This window comes from Topomyia yanbarensis, chromosome 2, assembly GCF_030247195.1.
Source record: "Topomyia yanbarensis strain Yona2022 chromosome 2, ASM3024719v1, whole genome shotgun sequence".
Classification (NCBI taxonomy): domain Eukaryota; kingdom Metazoa; phylum Arthropoda; class Insecta; order Diptera; family Culicidae; genus Topomyia; species Topomyia yanbarensis.
Window position 1 is genome coordinate 196,426,164 of NC_080671.1, and position 17,813 is coordinate 196,443,976.

Below are 17,813 nucleotides of genomic sequence, written 5' to 3' on the forward strand. Positions count from 1 at the left end.
AGAGATGGAGATCAGGATTGTAGTCAGCTTTTTTGCGGTATGCTACATCGGGAATTGAAAATTTCGTGAATCATGCCTTACCTATGCCATGCCGGGGCGGCTGCCTTTTCATTCGGCCGAGACTTCTGTTACGAGTGTTGGTATTAAGGACCTATATAAAAGTGCTATTTTTTTATTATTCTTCCTTTATCCGGTAATTGTAGATTGTGGTACAAATAATAAACTAAAACATACGTGTTGCCGCGCTTGTTTCGTTGGTGTCGTTCGTTAATGTGTTTTTGATAACCTTTTCGACAGCGAACTCTTCAAGCTGTGGAGACGACTCAGGCATCATCAATTTTAAATATATGTTCACTCAAATAGGTACAGTGTGGCGGTCTCACGATATTACTGTGTTGATAGCATTTGAGCAACGATAAATTTTCAATTGGTTATCATATGGTAAAGAACAGCCTATTATTATACTGGATACGAAACTTATATAAAGAGATAAAAGGTTTGTTTCTGGGTCCCAAACTTCTTATGTGTCGGACTTGCTTGATTACTTAGTAAATCTCTTAATACTGGTCGCCATGGTCTCCTACTAAAAAGTAAATCTCGGTTTTTATATTTTAGTTTTCTTATTTTAGTATCAATTTATTTCTCTTGTTCAGCACTTAAATGAATCCCTCGATTTAGAACTAAACGTTCCCTTGCTGATACATATTGGTTTATGTCTGCATTTTAACGTCATTGGGCCTTTTCATTTCGTGGTCCAATTTCCGCAGCACGGAGGCGCTGTGTACATTTTGAATATTAATTCATTCGTTCTTTTCCATCTGCAGACAAAAGAATTAGGCTCACATTTCTCATCAGATTTCAAACAATCCCCGGGGCCCAAATTATATAAGGTTCTTATAGGCGTCAAGGTTGCTGGTCGATTCAAGTTTTCGCGGATGAGTTCACAAAAAATTTATGATTTAGCAAGGGATCTATTACTATGGCAAGAAAACCGGTATTTTGTGACTGATAAGATAGAAGTATATGAAAGAGAGTACATTGAAGAACGGAGCCAATTATTCTTCAAGAGTTTCGAAAAAGTCAACACATATTTATATCGATTAAATATATGTAAACCATACATTTCTACTGATTGAACTCGTATTTTACGTACACCACAAAAGTACTTAGTATACACTGGAACAAATATTTATTAATTTCTTTAATTTTTCAATTTTCGTAACTTCCTCAGTTCAACCTTGAATGGGGAACCATTTTATTGGCTTACATTCATGATTTGTTAAAACCAAACGCAAAATCATTTCAGCGGAGTTTAAAATTTTTCACAAATCTGGACCTACCCCATAAACATACACTTTATTGATGACGCCTGGTAGTTTCAAGCAAATTTTAACCACAAAACCAATCAACAACACGCTGTAATAAAATATTTTCAAACATATCGGAACTATTCAAATTCAAATTACCATATTTTGATTAATCAGTCCCTGGCTGGTCTCAGCCGCCCCGTTCCCGTCTCAGAGATATACCTGTCGCGAAGAAAGAGAAAGAAAAAACGAGCATGTTAACAATGGATAATTGCACTTAAACTGCCACCCAGTGCCAGTTGGTGGTGTCAACCTGCCACCCGGTCTACAAGACCAGAATATGGATGGAAGAAAGACACCTTGAATCGATCATACCATTCTGAAAGAGGGAAGGATAAGGGAATGATTCGGGATGAGGATGAACAAAACGGGATTTATAAAATGATATAAAGTTGCTACCAGAAATAATCGATGATCGGTGTTTCGGACGGCCATCGGGTACGTTCTAATGTTAGTTAACGATGCAAATCTATAATAATCAACTGCCTCTGCTGGCAACAGGTGACATAAAAATAGGCTTACATATTAAAAAGGCACATCAAATTCAAAATATGTACAGATAAATGGAAAAGTATCGCATTTCTCGCTCTCTTTTCCCATGCAGGGAACAGTGAAATGTTTTACAGTACGTGGGAATCGTTAACTTATGCACCATTATACGGTAGGCCCCATGACAATCTGACTCAGATGTTATTTCGAAAAAAAAAGTTTAATAACTAAGAGAGTTGGATTGATTTGCAGTCTTCGACCAAGTTGTTTGACAGTAAAATTACTTTTCTTATTTTGACTTGCAATGATAAATTAATGCGACTTGTAGTGAAAATGCGACCATGTCCGGATTTCTCCATGTAAATTGTAGGAAAAATCCGGTAACTAGACTTGGTTTAAATTTGAAGCAGACACAAAGCAGCAAGCCAAATGCCTGTCGCGTCATACATACCGAAATCAAACTTTATCTAAGATAGGTGTTGTGCTCTAATGTGCAAATGTTTATTTGAGAGATATTAACGCGCAAAGTCGACATGCTTGTTCAGTTGGTGTATCAAGTTGCAAGACTTGATCGATTTTCATGATATTGATATGAAGTTAAAGCGAAGACTACATATCAAGCAAGGTAGTATATACATATACACATATATATATATATATATATATATATATATATATATATATATATATATATATATATATATATATATATATATATATATATATATATATATATATATATATATATATATATATATATATATATATATATATATATATATATATATATATATATATATATATATATATATATATATATGTATATATATATATATATATATATATATATATATATATATATATATATATATATATATATATATATATATATATATATATATATATATATATATATATATATATACCTCATTGCATATCAAGAAGACTGGCATTTCCTTCATTTCCCATGCAAATGAGAAACGGCAGAGGTTAAAACGCCTCTATTGTCCGAAGGTAATAAGCTTAAAGTAAAAGTAGAGATGTGTGCATGTATCGCTATGGAAAGTACTATATTTACCCGGAAGAAGTGCTGCTGTTACTGTCTTCAAATTCTGGACAGAGTTGCCAGTCTTCTGGATATGTAGCCTTCGATAAGAGTTAATTGCAAGCCCTCCAATGTGAACCTTAAAAGGTTAAAAAGCATTTTCTGTTGAACTATTTTTGGCTAAAACAATAAAACGTTTTTTATTGGTTTTTTAGCCAAAAATGGTAAAAAATGTTCTTATTTTTTTTAAGTTCACATTGAAGAGCTTGAAATTACCTACCTATAAATTTAGACAATTTATTTATCACTGCAAAAGTAAAAACAATCGTTCTATTCTGTAGCCTATTTAAATGGCCAAGCATTATCGTATTTCACCAGAATAAATGAAATTCTCTTCTCGTGGTAGTGTGGGGTGCACCCCCCCCCCAAACCAAAATTAATTGAATGAAAAAAAAACAAATTATCTGATGCTAACTATTTTCATTAAATATTGTGCAATAATTCAAAGTCTGTACTAACAGGTTATCGTGCTCAATAAAATTACAGATTACAAATTTTGGAAGTATAGTGTATGATCACTTCATTGAGAACCTATTGTTTTAGGCAGCATGCGGACTTTTGGAAAATTCAAGCGAATGGATCTTGTAACTGATCTCTTAGTCGACGTCTTTTTGGAAGAGATGTTCTGAAATATGGAATAGGGGCAATGTTTCGAATTAGAAACGAGGTTTGATTAGGTTAATTGTCTATAAACATAAACTTGTTCATCAAAAATTTGTATACATTTGAATATTCACAAAAATTTATTTTTTGAGAAAGCGTAGAGTTGAGACAAAAACCTAATATGATTAACAATGACAATAATATTTTGGAAAGTAGAAGAAAATGATGAAAATTTACGTTTTCCGTTTGTCTCTAGCAAATCGTGATCGGTTTTATGAGCAATTGAATATTGTTGTATTATTAATTATATAAATAATCAATAATCAAAATAATAATTAAAAATTCAAAATATTTAACGTTAGTGGCCAATAATGGTGTATATTCGAGTGTTGAATTGAATGGTGTAATAAAATTTTGTAAACGAGGACTCGTTCTGGAGTAGTAAAGAAAAATAAAATGAGTGCTCGAAAACTTTTTGCATTCTTAGACTTCATTGACATATAATAAAATAAACTAGGGTGATGAGCCTTTTTGCGCCATGTTGGTTAGAGTAGTGTCTGCCATCTTTGTTCAACGCATTGAGTCAAATAGTAGCGCAACAATAGGGGCACTCGATTCGAGTTTTCATTGGGCTCAAACACGAGAATTTTACTGTTTTCAATGCATTTATGTTATTATATTGGTTCTTAACAACGAAGCAAAGCGGTTGATGTCCATTTTTACGCATTCCATTGATTGTAAGGCAAGAAATTACCGAATTAGTGAGGCACCTTGCTTAGTATGGTGAAAATAGGCTTATCACCCTATTAAAGGCATCTGTTAGACTAATTTTGTTTCTATATTCACTAATTTATCAATATAAGCATTTTCGAAAAATTATTATTAATTACTAAAAAAAACCCAAACCAAATTTCTGACTACACCACTGGAACAATTTCCGATCAAATTAAATATTAGGTACAGTTCCGATAGCCGGCTCTCCGAAATTCAAGTTGCGCATTTAACAAACTGAGAATTTTTAGATTCATACAGCAAATTTTGAAACATAAAAAAGAGCTTGGCAGCCAACTGCCTAGAGTAAGTAACATATGATAATACAAAATTTTGTCTTCGTCCCATCTCGTGAAACACGTAGATAATCAAAGAATTGTTCGGCTTATATCGGCATAATTTATCGGATTAACTTTCACGTTTGGAAGGCACATTGAAAGGTTTCAAAGGCCTCGAAGCCTGAGGTCATCACTCTTATCGATGAAGAAGCACTGAGAACTGTAATACAAGTAAAAATAAAACAGCCGTTTTAAATTTGCCACTAGCCGGCGCTACGATCGGCCAGCAAATGCTATACGGGCATTGCGTGCAAACTTAGATACAATGGTGATTCATGCATGTGAACCTGTATGCGATGGTGATTTTCAACGTATTTAATTTAAATGTTTATACAGGTTTTTCCGGAAAGTTTGTTCTAGCTTATTTCGTCGCTGTTGTGCTATATTATGACAAACGCCATTTTGGGGTAAACTGAGTTAGATATGCCACATCACGTGCCTAAAAAATCTCTACAAAGTGGCGTTTTCAGAATTTTGATATTCTGCTAGGTTACTGAGATATAGCAAAAAACATAAACAACAAAAACAAAAACATTCTCTTGATATATAAGATGTTTTTATGTGTAAAACTCTCTAAAGAACACAATGGCATAATAACTTTCAAAACAAAATTACTCGAATTGTGAGAAAAATGTAGTTTTAGTTTTAAACTGGAAATATAGCATATTTGGCAACACTGTAACCAAAAATAACTATTTTTGCTAGATTCTCTGACTCATTTCCTTCAAAATGCATCTCACTGATTGTTTATAGGCGAAACTAAACCAAAGATATGAATAAAAGTTAATAATTGATGATTTTTTCTATGGAAAATTTTCCATGCACGATTATGACACGTCATACAAATTTTGTCATCTATACACACCTATGACATGTGTGAAAGCGACTTTTATTAACATTTATATTCAAAACTCGCAACATAGTCAACCGATCTTCATAATATTTGAGAGATTTATAAAGAATAGATAGAATCAATTGTCTTCTTTGAATTGTTTACACTATTTATAATTTTCAAGATATTCAATCTCAAACTTTAAAAATCGTTTTTCTCGAAATGAGCTAAATGGCGCTTGTTATTAGATAGCACAACAGCGACGATTTGTCTGTTCTCTGTGGAAGAAGGTAGGGGTTTCTTTGTAGTTGCATTATACACAATGCGTGGAATTTTGCATATTTCTTCCGATTCACATTCGGATAAAACAATGAAATAGTTGCTATAAGTAATATAAGCATTCAATATGAACTATAGGGAGCAGAAGTCTTTCTGGGAGAAGGCTGTGGGTCGAGCAGGGCTGAATTCTATTTTCAAATAAATCTGTTAATAAAGGCAAATCAAATAACGTGTTGTTTAGCTCTCTTGTTTAACAAAGTAAACATTTTAACATTAACCCCACAGACTAACCGACATAACAGTCAAAAACAATTCTTCGACCGCTTTAACGGCCATTTTAAATAAATTTTTAGTTGAAGTTGACTACCGCTCACATACTTGCTATGTATGGCGATTTTCTATCTATTATACATTTTTTGCACGAATGCATATTGTTGAGCGCATTTTTTTCGAAAATATTAAGTATCTACATTGAAAGTTGACCGAGGAATAAAAGAGAAATGAAAAATGGTACATTGTGGTCGGAAAATGATAAAAATGGTGGTATCAAATATTATCTTTCGTTAAAAAGTTATGGTGTCTTCGGAAAAATTGCTGTATGGAATCTATCGCTTTATTTGGTTGTATCATACTAGTTCTGATTTTAGTCGTTAGGGCAGCGCTTATCAACTTTTTTCAACTTTTTTCATAAATGTTCCACGGTGTCTTTGTAGAACAACTTTATTCAAAAAAATTCGGCATCTGTCAAACTTTGGGATATGAAAGAATGGACTTTTCCCTTTCATTTGAAAGTAAAATTAAAATTTTCTGTCGGGGGGTCTAGAACAACTTTTTATTTTAAAGTTTTTTGATTGAAAACTTAAGTTTTTTAATGAATTTAATTCGCATTTTTGCTACTAATTGGTACTATAGACATTCAAAAAATACTAAAAGTGAGAATCAGATGAACAATCTCATTGTCTACATTGTCTGTCTCGTGGAATGTTATAAATCGTTATAAAATCACCCGAGAAAGTTATTAAAATTTTATTAGTTTTTAGGTGTACGCGAGGCCTATGGATTAAGAAGTCGATTAACAAGGACTTCAAAAAATTTTTGGGTTTTAATGAACAGTAAATTCAGATAAATTTAAATGTATACAAAGTCCCATTCTCAGCAGAAAAAATATATTTTCAGATTTCTCTGGGTCTTGGGCGAAAATAACACTTTATGAACAAGGGGATGTGGTGTTGACCAAATTTATTCGATAATCTTATACCTTTTCAAGATGTTGATTAATGTAGTAACGGATTTTATCATGCCTTTTTCATTTCTTTTCTCGCTCCAGGGCAGTGATTCTCCACCTGGGGTCCGCGGACCCCTAGGGGGCCGTGGTGTCGTCGCTGGAGGTCCGCGAAGAAAAATATATTTTCCGAGTGCAGACTGAAATTTCAAGTTTTGTTTCTAACAAACTGAAAATAACATCTTGATAGCATACAAAATCGAAGTTTATCCGCGGGGGTCCGCAACAACCCAGGGTAATTTCTAAGGGGTCCGTGATACGAAGAAGGTTGAGAACCGCTGCTCTAAAATACAATTGGTTTAAATTCAAAGCTTTATATTTGAATGAAGTAAAGTAGTGTCATTGTAATAAACGACGGATTTTATTGCAATTTTGGCTTGAGAATCCTGTTTGTCTTTATCAACATTAAAAGAAAGATGATTGAAAAAGATAAAAAGCTCTTCGAGTTTTGGATCCATGTTTGTTATTATTTGGGGTAGATTCATTTCATCAGAATTTATAGATGCAGATTTTTGCTTGTCCTGAAATTTTATTTCCAAATCGAGCACACTTCACATAATCATAAAAAAAGAACAAAATGTTTCATAATTTCCTTTATGAAGAAATTCCGGAGTCGTTACTCATTGTACACGGATCACAACTAAAAACGAACAAGAAAATATCAGGCTAGACCATACATTCAGTAAATTCTCAAAGTAATACATATCTGTTTATTATAGATTTCCCTCATAATATGTGATTAGGGCAAAGACAACATATCAAGAAGACAGAGTTGCCAGTTCAGTTCAGAATCTGAAGACATTAACAGCAACATGTCTTTCGGGTAAAGGTGATACTTTTTATAGCTACTTTTATATTGAGATCGCTATCTTCGTACAATAGACAAAACCTTTATTTCTCATTTACTATTGCGATTTCTGTTAATGTACAGAGATTCCCAAAAGTTAATAAACTTGAACATAAATCTCATCGAATTATTTTTTATATCCTTCATGAAACTGTCAATCAGGATTCTCAATCGAAATCAAATCAAATGACTGAATATCTAATCGAGATTGATCAAATATAAAGTTAAAATTTAGGCCAAATATACCCCACAAGGTGCTAACGTGCAAAAAGGTTGATTCAAGATTACATCAAGCATACTCCAGAATGAGTGAAAAAAAAAGAAGGAACAAATATATCTGTGACAGAAAAAAACTGTTTCATTTTGCTACATTACCCAGCATCTTTTAAAAGAGTCTTAATTTCGTTTAAATTTTATCTACTCTTCTCTATATCTCCATGCCCCTAAATATCATTGGTGCGCATAAATCGGTGCAATCTGGAATTATGTTTTTTACGCTTAAAGGTGGGACTTTGCTAGCATTCAGGTTCTTCTGAGCACATTGTTAAAATAAGGCATTCCAGTTTTTTTACAAATAAAAATATTTTTGGAATAAAGCTTCTTAACCAATAGGCCCCGTGCGAATCTAGAAACTTTGACAAAAATTTAATAGCTTTCTCTGGCGATTTTAGATTGCGATGTAGTTTTCTACAAAGTTGTACACAATGAAATTGTTCATCAGATTCTCACTTTTGGTAATATTTGAATGGAATGGAATGGAATTAAATGGAAGAAAATCATTGAAACATTAATATTTGAATGTCTAAAGTACTACCTAAGGGCAATAATGTTAGTTTCACTGAAAAACCAAACAAAAAACTTTAAAATAAAAAGTTGTTCTGGAGCCCCCGACAAAATATTTTAATTTTACTTTCAAAGGAAAGGGAAAAGCCCATTCTATCATATTTCAAAACATGGCGAACCTACAAAGTTAGTGTCTTCTGACGATGTACATATAATTACCTAACATACAACTTTGTCGTAGATACTATCTTTCTATCTAATTCCATTAAAAAGTTGATAACAGCGCCGCTTTAGCGACTCAATTCTGAACTAATACGAAATGATCAAATAAAGCGCTAGATGTTATGTAACAACTTTGTCAAATACACCATAACTCTAAACCGATAGATAAGGAAAAGACGTGCGAATCGTGGGTTACCCCCTTTTGATATAGCCGGGGCCGAATTATGGGAATGCTCTTGAATTAAAAAGTAGTACATGTAATGATCTTACTAGACTTACTAGACAACATGAGTCACTGAACTACTAGTAAAATAATGTATCTTTACAATTTAAAAAATGTTGATTTGGAAAGGCGGAAGTTCGTTTCGTTTCCTGTAAAACATGTTAAATGTAGGTTACCCCCCTTTTGGATGCTAGCCATTCAGTTTTCGATAAGATTGTAAGACAACGAGAAGATATATCAAAAACTTATCCGTGTTTGTAAATAAATCCTTCCTAAACTAAAAGTTACAGCTGTCTTGAAACGACGTTGTTTATAAACAACATGGCATGAAAGGGTCAATTGAGACAAACCACATAATTAGTCATAATAATTCAAGTGTCACGACCGAATGTTCGAACAGAGTGACCATGGGTACATAATCTCTTATTAATTTTACACTAGGCTTACAATACATTGGGTTACAATCGTTATCGATGCATAGAGGAGTATTTTAGCCAATAAGCTGGCTCAAAAGGGATGCAAGTAAATAGCTTGCGGTGGAAAGGATAACACTACTTATTTGTTCCTTGACATTTGGCAAGACGTTTTAATTTTATTGTTCCAGCAAATCGGGTAAACTTTGGGCGATCTCCAGCTTCAGTACTCCTGCGCTATCGTTGCATAAAAACCGGCAGGTTAATCAATAATAAAGCCAATAAGAATATGTTAAAGAGCCCATCTCTACTATTTTTGATGAAAACAAAATGCTGTTATACACTCAGGTTTTTTCAGGCGGTTTTTTTTTGCGCGGAGTTTTTTACGCGATTTTTTACGAGGATTTTTGAATTTACGCGGTTTTCATTTACGCGGTATCCATAAACGCGGTTTCCATTAACGCGGATTCTTTAATTTACGTGGATTTCATCCTGGCGATTTTTTAAATTTACGCGGCCTTTATCCCTCACGTAAAAAAACCTGAGTGTACATGTAAAAGATTCAGGATATGACTTAAAAAAATTAAATTGAATAAATATAAATTGAAATCGGCCTTGCGGCCTCTTGGCAATTTTTATTTGCATTCATTCAACACATTTGACATGATAGATTATTCGAGTTAGGCATTTGGTACTAAACCGACACAAAAATGGACTTTTTTGGAACACCGCTCAATTAAAAGATGGTTAGCTCCATAATGATTATGTCAAATATTAACTTAGTTATATGAAAAGTCGACAATTAAAAAAATTTAATTCACTAGAAAAGACCTGTATCCCGAATTCTTAGATACATAGTCTAGTCACCACTGTAGAATTTTTAAGAAATCGAATTTTTATTTAATGGTCTAAAATGTGCACTTCAATGTTAAAAATGATATCTCAAACGAAAACAATATATAAATGTTCAAATTTTCAATTTTACCGCAACGTATCTTGTGTATACCCAGAGTGTACAGAAAACGCTAACCGCATTTTTCACGAAACCACTTTTTTAGCTGGCTGGAAATGTAACTCCAACAAATGGTTTTTGATAGTTTTGAAATTTTCACAGTATTCTCTAAATTTATTTCTCCAGCGACGGACATAGAGATTATTTTTTCATCGCCTAATTTTTTTAATTAACAATTTTGTGTCGATTTGTATGGCATTTTGGTGCGAGAAGAGCACGTTATTGTTTTTTTGTTGATTTCTCGGTCTGCTATTGATATACGGTTATCCAATATTGACAGTGTATGTTTAATAAGGCGGACTTCCGGCTGGTGTTAGGGGAGACTGAGGAGACTTGATCCCCTTTTTTATTTTTCAATCCTACTCCGTGGAATGATAAAAAAAACTATGTATTTTTTGTAATTTTATATTGTTTCTAGGGTTGACTGATAATCATAAAAAAATCACATGGAAATATTATACTGGACATGAGTTATGAGCATTTTTGGTAAACAACAAAAAATGGAAAATTCTTTGATTAGTGGAGACTCGATCCCTAATTTGGGGACACTTGATTATTTTTTGAATACGTGTTTAAAAGAGCATGCCTATTTTTACCCTGTTTCTATTATCATCCTACCCATCTGAAGCTTTTGGTTAGAACAGCGTCTGCCATCTTTGCCCAACGCATTGGCTCAAATGGTGTTGCGATAATTGGGGTACTCGATTAGAGTTTTTGCTGCGCTCAAACAGAAGATTTTCACCATTCTCAAGACAATTTTATTTTTATATTGGCTCTTAAAAAGAGGCGAATGACCTTAAGGCTAAAACCTCCATAATCGAAATAAAAAAAATGGTTCCTAATAACAAAGCAAAGAAGCTGAAATAATAAAATTAATAATGAAATAATGTGGTACACTCCCTAATAGGGCAAAAATAGGTACCTAACCCCATTCAATGTTATAAATGTATTGTGGTATTGATTAAATTGTTGTGATTTAGTATTTTTGTCACTACATATTATCCATCTCTCACCTGATTTTTATTACGAATTCCCCAAATCTCTGTGCGATTATTTGCAAGCTGTCGTTATTATGGTTGAGGAACATCAAATGTGGGATGCATGGTTGCTACGTATGCTGTATTAAACATTTACAGTTACGTTTTTGTATGATGAAGCGTTCATTTTTGACAGTTTTTTTGTTATTTTATGGCAACAATGACTTCAATTGTTCTGGAGTGAATTTGTTTATTTTCAGTAGTGTGTATGAAGCATGGCGAATGGGATCAAATCTCCACGAATTTGAAGGGATCAAGTGAACCCATAGCATCTATTTCAGCAAACTTTAGTACAAATATAGTTGAACGAAAAAATCAGCTAAATCATAACGTATTCATATAATTGACATTCTCCTGTATTTCTGTATGCAAAAGTATAGTATGCAGTAGAATGGCTCGCGGTTGTATGGGGAAACTTCAAAATATTTTAAACTAAACGGGCACAGCACTTTTTGAGTTCCTTTTGTGGTCCCAAAAGCCCGTGCAAAATTTGGTTGCTTCCCGGGTTTACGCATTGCGTTCAAAGTTTGTATGGGATTTTATATGGGGAAATTAATTATTTGGCATTTACGTTATTAAAGATCGCTATTTCACTCAATATGAAAAACCAATAAATTTATAAAACTATAGTTAAAAACCTTGGTTAACAACTTTGTCGAAGACCGTAACTATCTACGAGTTTTCAAAAAATAGTTATACCGATTTCAAAACTTATGGTAAAATACAAATGCAGAAATTGATTATTTTTTCCAACACTGCTGGTGCACCACTGACATGGACATTAAAAACTTAAATAAATGAGAATATATTCATCGTAGAGACTTGGTACCTTTAAATGAAATGTTCAGAATGAATTGCTGAATATCATAGACGTAGTCACAAAATGGAAAGAAGAAGGGGGGAGGGCATATGTACTCCCCAGTCCCTGTTTAGATTGTTTTGTATAAAACAAAGAATTATTACGTCCTTGTAAATGTCAACGACTGAACTTTCTTAATATTTTGATAGACCCAAATATGAATCATAATCAGATTGTAATCTTTGTTGTGGGAAATAACATTTACAATATTTAGAATTTACACCTATAAATTTATGTGTTATTTTTGCTTGGGGCAAAAACTAACTCAGGTCTGGAAATCGCGTTGGGTTCTGAAGTTAATTTCTGGTTCGCCAACATCACCTCTATTTTGCGTGAACCTAACTCAGTTTAATCAAAAAACGCTTCTTCGTTCCTAGATTCTCAAACGAAAACGTCAATTAAAACGATTCCGAAACTTCAAGGATTCTAAGGATATGCATTTTTTAAAATTATGACTCTGAACGGCTAAGAAATAGGGTTTTAAAATATGTAAAACTTATAAACCGCTGTACCATTTTAAATGAGATAACAGTAGAGCCCTTAAATAGTAGCACTAAAACACGTAAGATTAATTTTTAGTTCGGCGGTTTAAACCTGCGTCGAAGTTGCGCTTCTTATGTTATACTAAACTATCTAAACAGGGAAATGGGGAGTACACAAGCCACACCCCCTCTTGTTTTCACTTTCTGACTACGTCTATGTTATTCAGCAATTCATTCTGAACATTTCATTCAAAGGTACCAAGTTACAATGATGGGATCAAGTCTCCCCGGGGATCAAGTCTCCTCAGTCTCCCCTACCCTTTTCTAATTTTTTTTAACAATTTTTGATTTAAGCAAGTGCATTTTGCCTCGGGGTGCATTTTACCCCATCTTCCCCTATTCGAATTATTAGTGTTTTGAAAAAAGATCAAAAGTATTACCGTTCTAATGAGGTACTTCTCTCGCCAATGTTGCCACTTTAAAATTCTCTATTACCAAGGTATAAATCTTAATGCGAGACATTTTCTCAATTTCTCTACATTCTCAAGAAATTCACCGAGTATTTTTCGAATATATTGTACACTTGTTAACCCTTAAATATTTTTGGCATTATATCAGTAAATGCCTCAACAAAAGGTATAAATCTTAAATTTGAGAAAATTCAAAATCATGCATTCGAGGAATTCAAGAAACGTACTAAAACATGCAATATAAATGTTTTATCAACATTCACGGTAACGTTATCACATTTAGAGTTCGTTATGTTTTAAATGTTCGCATTAAGTTATGTAAATATAAATATAAATATCCATTTTTTTTCTTCGTGATAGTAGCTCTTACACTGGAAATCAAAGTACAAAATTAGGCAAAAATTGAGCGAAATTGGACCATGTAACCACGTGCCCCAAAGTGATTGACGTTTATATGTAGTTTTTCATGCGTTTTATATGAAAATTCATAACTTTTTTCAAAGTGGTAGACAAATTTTGAAACTTGGTAGAGTTCGAGCACACTATGAAATGTTTTAAACAAAATTGGTGTATTTATGAAAGAAATTAAAAAAAAATATTCAGAGGAATACCCGAAATGAGAGAACAATATTTTTAAAAATGTTGAAATTGGTTTCTACTTCTTCTTTACCGACGCCAGAGAGGTGAGTCCACTATCTGGACTAGATATCGATTGATCAAATCATGGACCGGGAGCCAACGCTCTGAAAGAAGACGTGACCACAGATTTTTTCACCTCAGAAAAATTTCAACGACTTCGGTTGGGATTGAACCAACTGGAATGAGTGGCGGATACGCTTACTATTCAACCGTCGGCGCCGCCTAAAAAGAACTTTTTAAGATTCCAAAAACTATCCGTTTGAAACCTTGCATCACTTGCTCGAGCTCTACCAAGTTTCAAAAATTTTCGATCTCTGAAAAAAGCTATGAATATTCATAATACGTATGATAAGAAAAATACATGCAACTCCCAAATAAAACTTCAATCACTTTAATTTCATATTTTTTTCGTGCCTTGACTCATTTGTTGATCCCTGATGGATAAAATTTCAACTCCGAAAAAATAACTACCATCCTGTTGCATATAATCATAAGATAAAACAAAATCGCTCTCTACAATGTACCAGCGCCTCCATCACCACATTTCAATGGAAACGGTTGCAGTTTATGGCAGCAGGGGTGCAAAAAATGCATCCTCAACAATGCAAGGTAAGCTAAGACACATTAAACATTGGCCTTTTATTTCGAAACCAATAAGCAATTTGACAAATGGTGAATGATAATGACACGTAATAATGGTGGGCATGCAATGCGGACAATTACATGGGCAGAAGCGAATGTGTGACGCGTTCCGGTGGGTATTAGCGGCAAAGGAAGGAGCGAAAACACCAAACAGAAATCAATGTGCAGAGCTGAGTGATGGATGACAAAACTTTTAGCTGGTGATGGAACAAATAGAACTGAAAACAGCGTGATACAGCATTTTCCCGTGGTTTGATATTTTGATTCATGTAACGAAAAGAATAAATAGCGAAAAATGGGGCTTTTGTGTTGTACGAGACACTGTTTTCTGGGCTCACGACGGGTAAGAAAGGTACATTCATTTTTTTTGGGTTCGTGGTGGAAATATTTGCGAGATATCCAATGACCTACTTTTTTCACACTTCTTGTTGTTGAGAATCCGTCACCGCGACGATAATTATCACCCTGTGAAAAATGACAGCGAGAAAGCGGGAAAAGTTGGATTTTAGTTTTAGGCAACGTCAGCAGGTTGGCCATTTTTTGATTGCATTTACTTTCTGATGGCGCAAAATTAATGAGCGTGGGAAAGTGTCGTTATTCTGGATGGTGTAGCGTGGGCATTTTTGTAAGGTGTGGGTGTGATGGTGGTGATGATGCTTCAGAGAAGGAGGATTCGGTAACGTTAGCGAAGGATAACTTACTTGATGGGATCGAAGAGTACCGAAGTTGTCACGACCTCGGTAATTATCACGAGCATTGTAGCCATCGGGCTGGAACTGTAAAGCCGGATAGATTGTAAGCAAAGCAGGGCAAGGGGAAGCAAATATTGGCAGTGAATGAACTTACCTGGAATAGGGTTTCCGAGTTAACCCCGTGGTGGTGGCCCATCGGTTTTCTTAGCGTATTTTTTGGCGAATGCTGCATCTTGTTCTGACTAGATGGCTGAGGTAATAGTACGGGCTCGGCATAGGTCACTTCTTCGACCTGTGGAAGCAACTTCGGTTCGGTTTGTATCCTACAAGTATTACACGATTTGGAGATGCTGTAGCTGACAAGGCACAAGTGATCCAATCTTACCGGTTCACGTTCTGGCGCTGTTCAAAGTATTCGTATTCCGTATCCGGATAGGGTAGATTGTCGTCTTCATCCTTGTGGCATCGTCGACCGCAGAAATAACCGGTAATGAATCCCACTAGCAGGGCGAATATCGCTCCCGCTAGGACCGCCATTACCAGGGTTTCCACAGTGTATTGAGCATTTATCAAATCGGGAGTTATCTGTGGACCCTTGTCATCGTAGGCATTCTTATCCTGCATTATGCTGATCATATCGTTCCCAGGCTGATCTTTGCTAGGACGCTGAGGATCGTAATCGATGTCACCTGCGGAAGGGAAATGTGGAGGAATAATTACAAATTTTGTAAATGAAATATATTTTGGTTATTTTTTTACAATTGAGACAGCTCGATATATGAACTTGACGGAGTTACTGGTCTTTCATATGTAACCGTTGGTTCCATGCTTAGGTTTCTCTTGTAAATATTATTTGTTTGTCTTTAGACATTTCACATTTCTTGTACTAAAATTCACAACAACAGTAAGTAGGGTAGCTAAAGGGTGCGTACCGCTGTCACGAGAATTTACCATCTTTATGAGAACGTATGGCACTTATCATGGATGGTGCGAAACATTTGAAAATGGATTTCGGATAAGGAATTGGAGGAAAATGCAACCTGAAATTCTTATAAAAGGTTAAGCAGTTTTCAGTTTAATATCAGGCGTCCGTGTGCTGTAGTTTATTTGAACTGGTGAAGTTAAGTGTACAGTGGCTTACACTGAGTTACTTCCATATCGGTGATACGTATTATCTTTTACAAAACGAGCACCATTTCAGGAACAGATGATATATAAAGCATAAAATTTTTCACAATATTGACGATCTTTTATTGAACTTCAGAGTATTAAATATTAAATTAGCTTGTTCGAAAGTTTACAAAAGTGAGACTCAGATTGGTTCCTATCAAGGGAGTTTACAAGATCTGAAAAATCGAGTTGTTTGGTGCATGAGCCAATATACTATATAAGAATCCAAAAAATCAGAGGATTCATAGTCTAAATTAATCAATGTTTGTTATCTTCAGATTTGAATTCTTATCTAAATGATCTCATTCAATGGGCCCTCCAGTCTATAACCGCTTCCACGTTGCCTAAAAAGGCCTACATGATACCAGAATGAATTCATAGTGGTCAAATGTACGATAATATATTCAATACATTTTATAATAATGCCAGACTTTCGACTAAACTTTGGAAAATTAGTGAAAATGTGCTAAATGGCCCTCGGATTTAATCCAAGGAACATCCGTATAAATCTTAAATCTAAAACTATCTGGCCAGACCACCACAAGGAAACTTGGACGACTTCATGATCAGTTTCAGGTAATTCAGTTGAAACGGTTGAAAATACACGACATGCTTTACCTGGTTTTGGTTACGTACGTCAGAATTGCATAAAAATAGTTAAATAAAATCGCTATTTTTTGCAAAAATGACGTTAGCTAAAATTTACAAGGTTTTCGAAAAACAGTGTAAATTAAAGCAATTATCTATTATCTACGATGGATTGTACACATTTTGTACAAAACAGATAGTTGAAATATTATTCGTGCTTTTGGACACATTACGAAACACAAAAGTGGGTTTCCTGACAAATATTCCTATCGGCGCTAACGTCACAATTGCATAAAGGGGCAGTGCAGCTATACTGACTTACTATCGGAAATTATCACATTGGCAGGATTATCCAATCAGAAACACATAAGGGGCCGTACACAAATGACGTAGCTTTTTTCAGCGATTTTTGACCCCTCCCTCCCCCCTCGTAGCATTTGGTCACAAAATTCTAACCTCCCCCTCGTAAATAACGTAGCATTTACCTACCCCCTCCCCCTCGTCCCATGCACAGCACCCGGGTGATGAAAAAAAATTACATGCTTTTCAATTATTTTAAATACATGTCCTTTCGAAATGTTTGACGACTTTTATCAACATTTTCATTATAACAGCAAATTACGTGCAAAATAAGCCCATTTCATCACAAATATAGTGTTGATAGTTTT

At 34.4% G+C, this 17,813-nt stretch overlaps 1 protein-coding gene across 5 annotated transcripts in view; it reads right to left on the bottom strand.

Annotated features, from left to right (window-relative positions):
* The window catches only part of LOC131682572 (semaphorin-1A), a 531,458-nt gene that overhangs the window by 18,549 nt on the left and 495,096 nt on the right, over positions 1–17,813 (bottom strand). Inside the window, exons 16-21 of one of the 5 annotated variants that reach the window (XM_058964152.1) lie at positions 15,773–16,076; positions 15,542–15,710; positions 15,397–15,471; positions 15,107–15,160; positions 1,467–1,529; positions 82–151 (exon numbers count right to left, since the gene is read on the bottom strand). In XM_058964152.1, coding sequence (XP_058820135.1) covers positions 1,518–1,529; positions 15,107–15,160; positions 15,397–15,471; positions 15,542–15,710; positions 15,773–16,076 — 614 coding nt within the window. In that variant the 3' untranslated portion in view covers positions 82–151; positions 1,467–1,517. Of the gene's footprint in view, positions 1–81; positions 165–1,466; positions 1,530–15,106; positions 15,161–15,396; positions 15,472–15,541; positions 15,711–15,772; positions 16,077–17,813 lie in introns of all 5 variants that reach the window. The other 4 variants (XM_058964153.1, XM_058964157.1, XM_058964155.1 and 1 more) reach the window with 4 other exon arrangements.